Source organism: Cinclus cinclus, chromosome 4 (genome assembly GCF_963662255.1).
Source record: "Cinclus cinclus chromosome 4, bCinCin1.1, whole genome shotgun sequence".
NCBI lineage: Eukaryota > Metazoa > Chordata > Aves > Passeriformes > Cinclidae > Cinclus > Cinclus cinclus.
The window spans coordinates 25326838-25342562 of NC_085049.1; the positions used below are offsets into that span (position 1 = coordinate 25326838).

General features: G+C 39.9%; 1 protein-coding gene across 3 annotated transcripts in view; it reads left to right on the plus strand.

The window, feature by feature from the left end:
• ABCC9 (ATP binding cassette subfamily C member 9) overlaps nt 1-11373 on the plus strand; it is a 60508-nt gene extending 49135 nt beyond the window's left edge. For 2 of the 3 annotated variants that reach the window (XM_062490932.1, XM_062490934.1), the window contains 8 exons: nt 2540-2660; nt 3600-3730; nt 4315-4393; nt 6576-6684; nt 7525-7628; nt 8370-8503; nt 8775-8837; nt 10918-11373. In XM_062490932.1, coding sequence (XP_062346916.1) covers nt 2540-2660; nt 3600-3730; nt 4315-4393; nt 6576-6684; nt 7525-7628; nt 8370-8503; nt 8775-8837; nt 10918-11055 — 879 coding nt within the window. In that variant the 3' untranslated portion in view covers nt 11056-11373. Of the gene's footprint in view, nt 1-2539; nt 2661-3599; nt 3731-4314; nt 4394-6575; nt 6685-7524; nt 7629-8369; nt 8504-8774; nt 8838-9978; nt 10117-10917 lie in introns of those variants that run through there. The other variant, XM_062490933.1, reaches the window with a different exon arrangement.
• Nucleotides 11374-15725: the final 4352 nt, after the last annotated feature.

The window sequence follows — 15725 nt, forward strand, 5'->3', positions numbered from 1 at the left end:
TGCACTCTGTTTTGTACAATGCAGTGCTGGTTCCACCTCTACATGGCAAAATCTGCCAGGAAATACAGATTGTTATAATCTGGGTAATCTTTAACCAAAGACCAAATAAAATAATTGCCGAAGAAACGAAATTATCAGTTTTGCCCTTGGAGGGAAATTACTGAGATGCCCAAGATTGTCCATGCAATTATTGGATTGGAAGGGATTTGGGGATTGGGATCTTTCTGGGCATGGTTCATCATGCCAGGTAAAAGTAGGAATGCAGAGGAGATGGACTTAGGGATGACAAGGTTGTGATGGTCCAGCAGCTGGTTAATTTTGCCACTGTCATTAGTAGTGAGCAGAAGGAACAGTATTTTAGTGTACCTGGCTGCAAGAGAGGCTGAGTGTTCATCATGAGCACAGAGACAATCACCCAAAGAGTAGAAGTATTCATGAATTAACCAGGAGAGTGGGGAAAAAAAGATTACTGAATGAACCATGATAGTGGGGACAAAGGCAGGATGATGATAGTGGGAGGAAGAACTTTTGAAACCATGGCTGGCATGGCAAAAATCTGTCTGTTTTGAAGCACTGGTATGAGGAGGGGATAAAGGTATGGGTCTAGCCCTGAGATCTGGCTTTGCACATAAATGCTGGTGAGCCCGTGGCTACAACAAAAAGTCCTCAGCAGCTGCCTTAGGGTGACCTTAGATCCCCCTCTGTGCTGCTGTTGCAAGTGTGAGAATCTGTCAACAACTGAGAACCAGTCCCAGGGCTTCAGCTTCACTCTGAAAACATTTCTGGTAATGCTGCTTCATTAGCAGGATCTGGAAGCACCAGGATGTCTGCATCATCCTTGCTTCTTTGTTTTTAGCCTGTATTTGCAAACAGTTCATATATGCAAAACAGGCACATGCTGAAGTCTGGCACAACAGGTGAAGAAGAGCTGTAGGCACCAAGTGATCACCTGTCTCTCTCCTGCCCCACAATAACCCAGATGAACTTTTGAAGGCAACTGGATCACTTACCTGTGTCCCCTGACGTAGGTTTTTTTTTAAATAAATTACTCTTTGAAGCTGAGAGAGGGCTGATATTTGGACCTGGATGGAAGCAAACTGTACTAAGGTTGTGTTTACACAACCTTCCTACAGTGGATATCCTGAGCTTAGTCTCCCTTCTTCTATAAACCCTGCCAGCTCCTTTGCACAACTGTGGTGAAGCCTGAGGTAGTGGGCAGAGCTTTTTGGGTACCAGGATGTGTTATGAAATCTGCCAGATCTAGGATAGCAGCCTGCCACTGCAAGCAGTAGTTCCACAGTGTTTTGCTTTTCCCTGCCAACTTGCCCATTTCTCTAACTTCCTAACTCAAAATCTGGACATCAAATAAGCAGGTGAACAAAGAGGAGAGAATGCTCCATCAAGAACTTTATCTTAAGGATAAAGCAAGTAGCCAAGTCCTCTAAATTGCCAAGAATTTTTGCTGAATATCAGTGAAAATTATTTTCTGTTTGCTTTTTGCATCAGTATTAGCTTAGTGGTAAAGAAGTGAGACTGGGTGATTTATTCTTAATCAAGTCCTTATCTGGGACTCACCAAAAAAAAAAAAAAAAAAAAGGAAAGCCTTTCTCTGAATATGTTTTGCATAGGGTGTTTTTCTTTTTAAGTTTCTAAAACTTCATTCAGGTACATAAAATATCACAAGTTTTACAAGTTCTTAGCAATCAACTCTTCCTAATAAGATCAGTTCTTTTTTACTGAAGCACTTAAATACAGACTTGGGAAACAGATTTACAATTTTCAGCCTTAAATAGTAAGTCCTGCCTAGAAAAGATTTTGTCTAAGCTATTGAGTATTGTTAGAGAACTAATAATCAACAATTATTTACTAGAAGTAATACCCTTACTATTGATTTAACTGTTGATCAAAGACTTTTCATTACAAATGAGAATAAAAACCAGGAAGGAAATATTTCTGAACTGATAACACATTTTTGCCTCATATATTTCTATGTTAAAAGCTTCTCATATTTTCCACAGAGAGAAAGGGATTATCTAAATATGTCAAAATGAAATTATCATAAAATCTTTTCAATATATTTGCAAATAGTGAACTTTCTTAATCTTTAGTTGCAGTCTTTGAAGGATTAGAATATACATAATAGAAAATATTTCCAAGCAGCATTTTCAATTTTGATTCTTTTCTGTGTTTGTGTGCTTAAAGAAGACATCTTTCAGCACGGATTATTAGATGCTGAAAACAAGAGATTCCCTCAATCAGTCAGAGTTTAGGAACAACTTTTCCATACTTCTCCTTCAAAAAACAAGGATAAGAATAGTAAGCACAAACTGTTGTCTTAGGGCTAATTATGTTGGAGTATGACAGGCTTATGGATTTTATGCTGTTGCACTGAGTCTTGAACTGTTGTAATGTTAAAAAGAGACCCACTATGCTGAGTCAGACCAAGGATTTTCACAAATGTATTCAACCTTTATTTCCAAATGGGTAGATGAACAGAAGCAAGACTGAACCCTGTCCTTGTTTTCCTTTTGTGATGCAGATAACCAACTACCTGAACTGGGTAGTGAGGAATCTGGCTGATCTGGAGGTGCAGATGGGTGCAGTGAAAAAAGTACACAGCTTCCTGAACATGGAGTCAGAGAACTATGAAGGCTACCTAGGTATCACTCTTTAATCTTTTTGAGGTAGACTTGGTCACGCAAAATGTACACATCTCTCTGGCCAAAATCTATTCTCACTGAGGAACTGCCACTGGTGTGAATGACAAGGATAGATAAAAGAGGCAATGAAAATATGTTGCTCGTGTTAGTCAATCTATGAAAAAAAATCCTATAGAATGCCAGGGAGACAGAGCAGGACCCTGTAGTACAATCAAAAATACCACAGTTATAGACAAGATGAGCAAAATATCCGTGTAAGTTATTTAGAAAACAAAAATAAGGATAAAAATTAGAAATGTCACATGCTTCAAAATCTCTGATCTTTCTAGCAGATGTGGACTAAAGATAGGCCCACATTGGCAATAAGACCTCAGCAACTTTTCTCTGAGCTGCACATTGGAATTTGTGCTCCACACACTTCAATTTGGCTTTGATTGCTACTTTAAAAGTGGTTGAAGTGCAAGAAAAGGCTCATAGGTCAAGAAGCTTCCCTGGAAAGTCAAGCTACTTAGTCCAGAGACAAAACCTGCTGTGTATTTGCAAATCACGATGAAACACGAGCTGTGATAATGTCAACAGCTCATGTTGTGTGGCAGTATCAACTTCCTTCCTCAAGCTGCCCTTCCTGTGCCGGCCACTGACCCAAGGCCACACTAACACTGCCCTGACACCGCGTTCTCTGCTCCTTTGGCTTCTCCCTGTTGCAGTGCCAAGAGACACTTTAGTATCTGCCCTCTTTCCTTATGTGTGGACATCTGGAATCCAAGTGCCTGCCAGGCAGTTCCCAGCTCAGCCTCCCCTTGGCAGGGAACTGGAGCTCCATTTCTCCAGTGGCTTAAAGGAAGGTGCCCAGGCAGAAGAGAGGGGGAAAGGGGACTCTTGTAAAGGGTGATCCTCTGGCAGCACTCATTTCAGTTTGTTTTTCTGTAACTATTTCAGATGCCTCTCAAGTCCCCAAAGACTGGCCCCAGGAGGGGGAAATCAAGATTGAAAACTTGTGTGTTCGCTATGAAAACAACCTGAAGCCTGTTCTGAAGCATGTGAAGGCCTATATCAAACCAGGACAAAAGGTACCATGTCAAGCAGTTGCCTATCTTCCTCATTTTGGTGCAGATCTTTGGTTACTGTGTTTTCCTTTCTAAAGGGGCAGAAGAACAAGATTAACAACTTGCAGTGGCAGATACATGCATTTACAGTCCTCTCTGAGATCTCTGGGCACAAATCAAGAATTTACACTGATAAAAGCTTATTCTTGGCTGGGATCAATTCTTCTGAATGTCTTGTGTCTTTCCAAGTCCATCTTCCTTGCATAAGAGTGAGCCTAGATGGCAGATAAATTAGAGGGACACCAGACTGAACTTTGTAAAAACACAAGAGTATCTCACATTTTAACAAAGAGTGTCATTGGCATCCAGGCCAAATGCTGAAACGCCCTGGGACAAGTCCTTGTGATGGGGGGAAGAAAAGGGGAGCGTGCTCACTGTGCTGTTTTGTGTTTTCCCTGGTGTGCCACCTGCCATTGGAAGGGACCTTTCTACTCACCAGTAGCACAGTCCAGTGTAGCTTTCCCAAAACAACTGCAGGTGTAAGTAAGGGAGCAAGGAGTGAGTAAGAGAGTACTCTGTGAGTAAGTGACATCCTCCATTTTTTGCAGGTTGGGATCTGTGGTCGCACTGGCAGCGGCAAGTCCTCTCTGTCCTTGGCATTCTTCAGAATGGTGGATATTTTTGATGGTCAGTTTTCCCTGGAATATGTTGTCACTCCTCATCTGCTTCCCCCTTATTTCCTAGGAAGAAGCAAGGGGCCTTTTTTGATAGTTTGTAGCCTGGTTCTCTGGCTTAGAAAATATTTGATTAGAAGTGATCCTTCAAAGTGAATAGCACATGGTTTTTCCAGGAAATGTTGTGAACAGATTATATTTCTTTTTTTTTTTTTAATTTGCATATGGTCTGACAAAACAATATGCAGTTTTTGAGACGGGACAAAAAATATGTAACTCTCTGGAGTGTCTAAATGTTTCCCTAAAGAATAACTGCATTAACTTATAGCTGTCAAAATATTAGGAGAGTAGAAACTAAAACTTAACAAGTCCATTTTCTTGATTTTTTTTTTATTTTATTGTGCTTTCCCACTGCAGCAGAATCTAACTGAAGGGTTGGAAAAATGTTGCTATGTTTTCACTCCTTCAGCATTGAATGGTCCCAGCTAATTGGCATGAACTGCTTTTCAGCATTTATAATACAGAAACATGTGTGCTGTTGAGGGAACATAGAAAACCACTAGAAAATAATATTTTTTCCAAAGATTTCTACATTTCTAATTTAGCCATTGTGCATGGAATGTTTGCCAGGGAAAGCCCAGTAGGATGTGGGAGGATAAGTGAATCTGATGCAGCTAATATTTGCTATTGTTGCAGTTCTGTGCCTATACATGCCTGTGGTCACAAGCTTCTGATTCATGACCATGATTCCTGGATATATAAGTATTGCAAAGAAATAATAACCATGCTTATGGCCAGCTTGAAGTTTCCTTCTACTTAAGTCTTCTTTCCGTATATTTTCTTTGTCTGCTTGTCCTGTATCCCTGACTTTTCCCAAAGGGAATGTCTAAGCCTCTTCTAATCAAGCTCTGTTTATTCTTTGTGCGCATCCCTCTCCGAGCTGTACCCATATTTGGCCTCCGTGGTGATCCACTTCTGGGTGGGGTCCTGACTCTAATAAAAATTACATAATAAGATTTTGGATAACTTTACTAGAGCCAAAATTTCATTCCTGTTGCTCCTCAGGTCTTCGTTATCACCTTAAATTTGTATCAGTCACATTTTATTTCCCTACTTTCGCTTTGCTCTTTAGTGTTTCCCTTCTCTTGCTCTCTGTTCAAATAACCTCTCATTTCTCCTGTGTCTTGCTTGATCACCCCTCAATCCTTTCCCAGTTTCCCAACTCCTCTCAATCTTACTTTTTCCTTTAGGTCCTCTCATCTCTTTTCTTTATGTCTCAAGCAGAAGTCCCATAACCTGTTCTGGAATTTATGGAAGAGTGAAAATAATTGGACTTTGCACCTTACAGATAAAATCTTGATTCTTCTGGCCACATAATAAAAGCATAAAGCTACAATAATAGAAGTAGTCCAGCTAGGGGGGCCAATGAAATCTTCCACTGGAAGAGAGTCACAGTGAACAACCTACAAAATGCAGTATCATGACAATGGCAATGACAGAAGAGACACACATACAAAGCTCTGAATATCCCCGTGTCTGCCAGTTCAAGGTTAAGTTCTCACTGCTGGGAGAGAGAACTGATGAAATTAATATTAGGTACATCCCAGGGAGGAGTTCAGCTGCCTAGTGAGGAAATCCACCTGAAAACTGCAGAAATACCTGATGGGAATAGCCCTTACCATATCCTCATTCAGTCTGCCCTGGCCCATTCCTTCCCTGTAACCTCCAACTGCCCATATACGTGCATCTATTATGAAAAAGAAATTCTGCCCCTTCTCAGAGGAAATATCTTCAGCAACTGTTGAATTCAAGGGGAAAAAAGAAAGGCACAGCAACATAAATTGCTCTTGTTCTTGCTCTGTTTGTCTATAATTGACCCAAAATAAATTATCCTTCTGGTGCTATCATTAATCACATAGAAGGGAAGACATGTAATTTCCCTTAAGGAAGCGTGGGGGGAAGAAAAAGGAAAAGATAAAGGTAGCAGTGTCACTGATAAGCTGGCTTTTGTGACATCCCTGGCTTGTGTTATTAGATACATTCACTTTCCCCATGTGTGTAACAGTACAGAGAGCTCACAGTGTCCCATCATCCAAAGACCAGCCCAGAAAGGCTGTTCCACCTTTCCACCTGCTACCTGCGGATCACGTGCTTTGTGCAGTTCCCTCATGTGTTCTGTGTGTTGTTTGACACAGGGAGGATAGTGATTGATGGGATAGACATCAGCAAATTGCCTCTGCACACGCTCCGCTCCCGGCTCTCCATCATTCTCCAGGACCCAATCCTGTTCAGTGGCTCCATCCGGTAGGTGTATGCCATCAGGGGGTGGCAGGCAGCATTGCACAGCCTGCCTGTCATGGGAGTTGTGGGACAGGAGAGGTCGGAAAAGGCAAGGTGTTGGATGCCAGAAACCTGAGATTTTTGAGTTTTCTGTGCTTTCTAGCACTAGCTCCCTGAAAAACACTGCTTTTGACCTAAGGCCTTAGAGAAAGCTTCCAAATTTAAATGACGAAGTTAAAATCGTGGGTGTGTAGTTAAACAGAAGTGTGTGCTTTCACATAGTGAAGGGTTTTAAATTTAAGGTTTTTATAATATAGTAATAGGTATGGAACAAGATGGAAGATTTTAAATAATGTCTTTTTCGGTGCTCATCTTCCTTCTTCTTCATAATTTCAAATAATAGTTTCTGGTTGAACAGTTAGTGCTGCAAGGAAGGTCATGGAAATTTAATTATTAAATTAAAAGTATAAATAGTATAGGTATTATTTCTCTATTAAACTGTAAAGCTTTATGAGACTTTGCAGCTAGCTAGATTAATCTCCATTTTGCTCGCTTCTAGCTAGTGGCAAAAAGTGTTGCTAAACTTTCTGTACTTTGATAAGACTTACCAAGCCCAAACACAAAATATCTGTTTATTTTGTGTAATTTTAAATCCTAGCTCTGAATAAAAACAAAAAATCTCCCAAACAAACCACTAATTAAGCAGTACAAAAAACTCCTCCACCGTTACAACAAGGAACCTTCCTAGCTCAGTCCAATCCATCTGCACAGCCTGCCAAGCAACACAAAATGCCAAGGTTTTAATTTGCAGAAAACCTCAAAGTAATTGCAGTAACAAGACTCCTGTTACGGTTTTCTTTGCAGCTTTAATTTGGATCCTGAGTGCAAGTGCACTGATGACAGACTCTGGGAAGCTCTGGAGATTGCTCAATTGAAGAACATGGTGAAGTCATTGCCAGGAGGTCTTGGTATGTCTGAACCAATCTCTGGGATCATGGGCCAATAATGGAATCTTGCATGTATACAGATAAACAGATCCATCCCATCTGACACTCTGAATCATCATGTAGGAGTGACAGGCACATAATGAAGAGTCTCTCTTCATACTAGAGAGAATATTCTTATTTAAAAGCTGAAGAATAGTCTGGTTTCCCATGCACTGTGGAAAAATCCTGTAACACCTCAGCATTGTGGTGAGATTCTTGGGCCTCTCCTGTGCAGGGCCAGCAGTTGGATTTTGATGTTCCTTGTGGGCTCCTTCCAACTCAGGATATTCTATGATTCTATGATTATAGTGGGATAATTAGTAAGAAGAAAAAAGAACAATTTTACCTCCTTTAGCAGAAGTTGACTGCCAGCAAAGCTGTAAACACTGACAAAGCATTTTTCTTACCATTTCAGATCCATTTCATGAAGGAAACTCACATATTTATTTCCATATCAAGTATATTTCATATTACTAAGATATTACCCTGCAGCCTACTAGATTTCCTAACAATTTGTGCCAACTGTTTGTTTAGTGATATATTTCTCCTTTCCCAAGAAGCTGTGCTCATTTTTCTTGGTATCCTTCCATCCCACTGGTCAGTCAAGGTTATGGTTACTGGCTTTTATGGGGATTTTGCTTGGCCCTGGAGTAGTGCACAAGCAGAGCTCTCAGGGACAGCATTTCAGGGATGCAATATGCACAAAAACTGGTTTTGTTACAGACGCCATGGTCACAGAAGGAGGGGAAAACTTCAGTGTGGGGCAAAGGCAGCTCTTCTGTCTGGCCCGAGCCTTTGTCCGCAAGAGCAGCATCCTCATCATGGATGAAGCCACAGCATCTATTGACATGGCCACAGTGAGTACAGCAATTAGCTAATTAAGGATCTACCAGGAGAAAGGCATCTTCCCTAAGTGTCAGCCACAAAGCTGTGATCTGCTATCTCTGTAGCAGAAAAAGTTGGCAGTGCTTTTGTTTCTCTCAGGATAAAAGGAAACACTTTAGAGAAACCCTGCTTTTGCAGGTGTGACATTTCCCTGCTGGGAAAGATAGTGTGGAATATGCTTGAACATATGTGATTAGGATGTAACAAGATGAAGTAACTGGAGTGAGCCTTTTCCTCTAACAGGAAAACATCTTGCAGAAGGTTGTGATGACTGCCTTTGCCGACCGCACCGTTGTAACAATAGCGGTAAGTATTAAGCCAGAAAAAGATCTTTTTTCCTCACTCCTCAGGCAATTAACCTGGCCCTTCACCAGTTAAATACCACTACGTAAAACGAAAAGCATTACAAAATAGATTTAAACCATGAGGCCACAATATTCCCATTATACCAGAACAAGTCAGACACTTACTATCAACCTGAAAATTTGCAGTAAATGCTGTCTTGCTATCAAACTGAAACACTGGGATCTGAACAAAGACTTTACAGGGAACTTCAGCATCTGCACCATCTCCAACAAAATTTGAAGTCATTCTCACTAAAAAATTGAAACCAAATGCATAGTTTGAACCATTACTGAAAGTTGCATCGAAATCTAGGTTTGAATTTTGCCTCTGAAGGCTATGTATGTGTAGTGCCAACAAACATGGCACAAATTTATGAATTGAGATTTCATAATATTCTTGGCATGGTTTCTCAAGTTAGGTTATCTTTCTCTCTTTTGGAATAAAAAGCTGGGTTTACAAAAAGGGTTTTAAAAACTGGAATCAGTGGGAATTACCCCCAAAACAGTATCTTTTTAGCTAGGGGTTTATGATGTCCTTTCCCATTTTCCTGCCACTTCCAGTGCCCAAAAGTTCCATATATCCATGCATGATCGTACATACACATGCACAGACATGTGGTGGATACCATTAAGAATATTCCCACCTGTGACAGCAGCATTAGTCAACAAACAGAGGTTTTCTCCACGAGATAAGTACATGTTTCAACAGCTGTTCCATTTGCCTTGTCTGGGATCCAGTCCTGTGGTTAGAGATTACAGTCAAGCCTCCTGGAATCTGTTTTCAAGCCTGTCAGTGAGTAGTTTGTGTCAGGAAAGCCACTAAACCCAGCTCATTTACAATGTGCTCCAAGGTTCTTGGCTGTGTAAATGCTGAAGATTCTAGTGGTGAGATTGTTGTCCTTCAGTTCCATGCTGTACTGTCCTTCTGTCTGGAATCTCACTTTTCTTTGTCTTTGCCTTTCCAAAGTCAGTGTCCCAAGTGAAACACACATTGAGCACTCATTAATATTTAGCTTTCCTCATGGAGCTGGCTTCATTCCTTCTTCTCCTCATTCACAGCTGATCCTTCCTTCACCCACCTGTTTTTCTGTTCTTTTTTCCAGCATCGCGTGTCTCACATCTTGGATGCCAATATTGTCCTAGTCCTTTCTGAGGGCTTTCTAGTTGAATGTGATACTGCCTCAAACTTACTCCTCAAAGAGGACGGCCTGTTCACCACTTTGGTGAAGACTCACAAGTAGACTCTCTCAGTCCACACTGTTCACAGAACTTCTGGCTCTTTGGTAGTTATTTTTGTGTCTTTAGTTTCCTTTCACTCTCCTTCCTTTCTACTGCACAGCTTCTGAGAGGACAGTGCAAGAAGGTGTTTCTTGTGTGGATCCTGGGTTTGTTTAATTTCACGGCTATTTAAGCTGATTGTAACTAAATCTTAGATATGCAGCTGACATTGAAACTACCATGTGAAAGGAATCCAACCCATGAATGATCTCTGACTTTCAGCCTCTGTAGCGAAGCATCACACTTTTAAGAGTCCATCCCATCTATACCTGACTGGCTGTATTCATATAGCCTTGAAATTAAACTCAAACTGGTTTCAAATCTGTAGCCTATGTGATTAAACTGTTGCCTGGAGAAAACTCAAATTAGATCTCAGAGGGATTTATAGAAGGCAACAGCCCTGAGATAGATGGAGAGCAGACTGCTGGGGTGCAGAGAACAAGGAGCAGAGCAGGATGCTAAGCTACCTGGCAGTGCAGGATGCTTCTCATCCATATTTCCCACAGTGGTAGATGTGTTTCAGTGGGGCCATGGGATTTATTCCAACAGCTGTGCTGTCCATAATGGCAAAAAGTGAAGTTGATGCTTAAGTATTTTCATGCTTGGTGGCAGAGGCTGTAAAGTTACTGAAGATCTCTTCAGGTTAAATTACAAGGATCTATTCCAAATATCGCTACAAACAAGGACAGCCTTTCCCCAGTGGGGTTTGCATTGCATGAGGCCCACTGGTGAGAATTATCAATGTTTGATTTCCTTCGTGGCAGCACCGGGTTCACACCATCCTCACTGCAGACCTGGTCATCGTCATGAAGCGAGGGAACATCCTGGAGTACGACACTCCTGAGAATCTGCTTTCCCAGGAAGATGGCATTTTCGCTTCCTTTGTCCGGGCTGACATGTGAACAGCCACACAATACGTTTTAACAGCTTCTTTTTGAACAGATGAAATGCAAATATTTTCTACTCAGTGTAATGTTGCTTTTACCTTTTTTGTTTTGTTTTGTTTTTTAGAGCTTCTTTCTTCACACTTCCATCTTCCAAAATAATAAAGCTTATTGCAATACATTTATGCCTTGAAGCAATAAAAATGTCACTTTATTCAAAGCTGTTAAACTTCACACACACACACACACACACGCACACACATGCACACACATGCACACACAGAGGGAGAAGTTTTTACTTCCTGGGAATTTGGCATTTTCCTCAGACTTTTTATTGACTTTATTATTGTTTAAAGAGAGAAAAAGAATGCACTGATCTTATAAATTGCATATGTTATGCTGGAAACAGCAATCAAATCATGCAGTTTGTCAAGGAAGCAAGAGGTTCCCCAGATGCATTCTATTCCCAGAGGTAAAACTTAGAAAAAATATCCATGCCCATAACATTTGGGGCAATCTGCTACATTCCAAAGGCATAAACTTTGCTCTCCAAGTTGTAGCAGAGGGACAGTGAATGAGGGAAAGGAATTTCATCAGGAATAAGGACATTCTTCCTGTCCTTCACTTTAGGAAGCACACTTCAGTTGTGACAGAACTATTTTCAGTGCAATGATGGTTTATTCCTACAGTCAGTTCCTAAATCCATATTCATTCTTCCAACTTTCATTAAAGATTCAAATCAACCTATGATTATGCATGCTTTGAAAAGCTTATAGAGGAATTTTGTAAAGTATCTCAAGAGTTTGTATTAAAATTGATCTGAATTTATAAACTTGATATTAGCCAATCCTTTATTCACGTCCACTAAAACATTGGCATGTAAATAGCCAATCACTAATTGTTTTATATGTCTTTAGTCCTTCAAGTTCTATTTGGAGACATTTACTCTCCTTCACACATTTGTGGCCTACCTCTAAATCAGATCTAATTCAAGGAAGTGTGATTTTCAAATTATTCCTATATCCTCAAGAATGTAGATGAAGTTAGACACATATTTACATCAGGCAGTTTTGCAAAGGTTGCCTGCACCTGACTTTCACACATGGTTAAATCCTGATCCATGGGCAGTAAACACCGAGAAGGAGTTTCACAGGCATATTTTCAAAGGCTTTCAAAATAGCTTTCAAAAGCTTGAGAAATCAGCTTCAGTAATATTCAAGGTGATTCTTATTCACCTGCTGCTACAACATTTAGGAAGACCACTAAGTGCACTTAAGCTTACTTTTAGTGTCATTAAAATAACGTAAGGTACAGCATTTGCCCCTCTCCGCTCCCACCCAAAAATGCAGTAAGTTTTGAGAAGTTGTAGGACTTGAAATTGGGATAACGTTTACTCTCACATTGTAAAAAGGATACAGTGGTTTATCTTTTAAAATTGATTTTTGGAAGTTTTTATTTTCACTGAATTATTGAAAATAAATATGTGTGACACAACTAAACAAAAGAGCTCAGTCTTGAACATTTTATGAGGGGAAGTACTTTTGTGATTTCCCTGTCTACTGCTGTGAAAACATTTTTTTTTCTTTTCTGGATCAATTCCCTGTGCTGACCTTTGTCATTCAAATAAAATACATTTTTAAAAAGGAGATGCCTGCCGCAGAAGCACATATTATCTAAATTTCACGGCCAAAAGGCCAAAATTATTCTTGATTTGATTTAATTTAATTGTCTTTGGTGAAAAGATAATTGGATTCCCTGCTGTCAGACTGAGTATAAAGATGAAGTATACAAAGTTTTGTTGATTTGTGTATCTTTGATGACTATGCAATCCTGATTTATTTTAAGTGTTGCCAGCCAGTTAAATGAGATCCTTGCTCTCACTGCATTAAAGGGTTGCCGTGGGCCTGGGACTGTCTTGTAATACTTAAGAGATGCCAATTATTAGCACCTCTTTTCTCTTAGGTTTGTCTGAGAGCCATTACAGGTATAAGAAGCACTATGAAGTTCTTCCTTTTGCATAGGAGCTTTAAATGTGAACACTGGCTATTTGTAAATTTAACTATGGACAGATGAAAGAAATCTCTGTGATAGATTCTAAATATTATTTTTCATTCCCTCTACATTATTTTTCTGTTAACTGTTTCTGGGAGAGAAACAGCAAAGTAGAAAGAGTAGATCTCCTGCTGCTGATCACAGAAGCACAGAATGGTTTGGGTTGGGAGATACCTTAAAACTCCTCTTGTTCTCCCCGCCCCTTGCCACAGCAGGGACACCTTCCACTACTATCCCAGCTTGCTCAGAGTCCCATCCAGCCTGGCCTTGGACGCTGCCATGGATGGGACAGCCCCAGCTTCTCTGAGCAACCTGTGCCAGGGCTTCACCAGCAGGAAACAATTTCCTCCTGATATCCAATCTAAACCTACACTCTTTCAGTTTGAAGCCATTTCCCCTCCTCCTACCACTGCACTCCCTCACAGAGTCCCTTCCCATATTTCCTGCAGGTCCCCTCTAAGAACATAGACTGTGCAACTTCTTGTAGAGCCACAGCAGTGTTTCTTAACCTCTCATTTACCACCTCTGTGTGTCTTTCCCAGTCCTTGAGCTGGGTCTAAGGGCTGGCACTGAACAAACTGCTCCCTTTCTGTATATGGTCTTTCATTAAACTCATCACAGCTCATAACAGCTCATCCCTGCTTCTTCTAAACTAGGAATATCCCATACAACCCTTATTGAGCCCAAACTTAATCATGCTAGGAAACACTGGAACTTCCCCTGAGCAGTTTGGGGTAGCTCTGTTAAGCCAGGGGCATAAGCAAGGCAAAGTCTGCAGGGAGAGATCTCTGCTTTGTTAGGCCAAGTGATACATGGAAAAGGTATTTCAAGTGTTTATAAGGTTCAGAGTCAGTGCAGGTCTGAAAAAGCTCTTTATTTGCAAGAGTGTGCCTGCTTACCCCAAATGTATCATTCAGCTGAAAGAATATATTCTCCAATGCTTCTCAAGCACTTGGACAAGCCTCTTTTAGGTTGTTATAGCAGTACATCTCTGCTATAAATTCATACGCCTCCTTGGAACTCAGTGAGTACCAACAGGCATGTAGCCCAAAGAAGTTTGCATCTCATTATATTTAAAACCTCTGCAAAAAGCAATAATATTGAATTGTGTTTTCTTAAAATAGAAATACAATTTCAAATATGTTCAAGTAGTAAACACTCCTTGTACAGTAAGTTGTTTCATGTAATTGATTGTGTTCTTTTTGTTTCCCAAAGCAATGGATTGTTGTGCTTTATTGTGTAAAGATGTCAATACATTCACAGGCAATTTTGTTAATGCATCATAAAAAGCTGAAGGAAACCTTACATGAGCATTTTACACAAATGCTCATAGGTATTTTATAAAAAAAAATATATGGAGATATAATGCAGTTGAGTCAACAGCCACCTTTATAAAAAAAGCTGTGGACAGGGGCCATGTTTTCATTATCATGTTTCCATTATTTAGTATCAGAAGTTGGAGTGCATTCCCCTTGGAAGCACTATAATCCCATGTCCCCAGAGTGATACTGCTAAAATATCCAATGAAACCACAGTGCCACTTGTGAAAACCTTTCTGGAGCAATGATTCTCCCACTAAATGTGATTTTTTTTTTTAAATCACTAAATGTGATTAAAAGCAAAAATTAACTCGGCATATTTGCATCCTCAAGTATCATCTTTTAAAAGCCTTATTTAAAATTGAAATATGTTATGTAAATTCTCTGATATGAATTCCATGGTGGCATGTGAAGAACTCCTTGGAAAATAAATTTTTTCAGAGGCAAAACTAAGAGACTATTAAGAAAGGTCTGAAAACAAAACTGTAAATCAAATTATTTGTTGCCATGCAAACATCCCAATCATTTCCACATTGATTTTTTACTGCTCTGTTTTTTCTCCACTAGAATTGACCTCTGTGCAGCACTGTGGGGAAAAACTATCAGGTATTCAAATGATGAAAAAATTGTAATGAGACAGAAGTTCGCTGACTTGTACAAATTAGCAACTTGCTGATGCTTTTTTGTTTTGGCAGGACAGCTTAAAGTATTGGCTTGAATGAAGCCAAGGAGCTTCCAAGTGTAATCTGTCAAGAGAAAAGAGATTTTTAGAAAATCTATTTACTACAGTTACTATTCATTATTCACTATTGATAGCATTTGTCTGCTGCTAGATACTTCCCATGCAAACAGAACAGACATTCCTGGCAGGGGCTGCTCATTTCTCTACTATAATAAACCACATTCTCAACACTATAAACAAGCAGTTATTTAAAATATCTTTTTAATTGGTTTCTATTAGGTGTAATTGTCACTCATAAAACACAAGATACCTCCTTCCATTTTCATGGAACATGGGGATTTTCATCCCATGAGCTGCTATATAATAATGCAGCATCCAGCTCATGACAGCACACTGCACATTTCAGTGGCCACTGCAATTCATTCCCATGTATGTATATTAGTCTGCTTTATACATAAATACATTACATGGTTATACAACCTTTGGATTAAAGGTATAAGTAAGTAATGACTAGTCACAGCTAGGACTGCCCAGAAGAGTTCCTCATAACTATTCCCATGACATTTCTTAACTCTCCCTTTAATTTATTTCAGGATTTTCGGGCTATATCCATAAATATAACTTCAGCGTGCAGT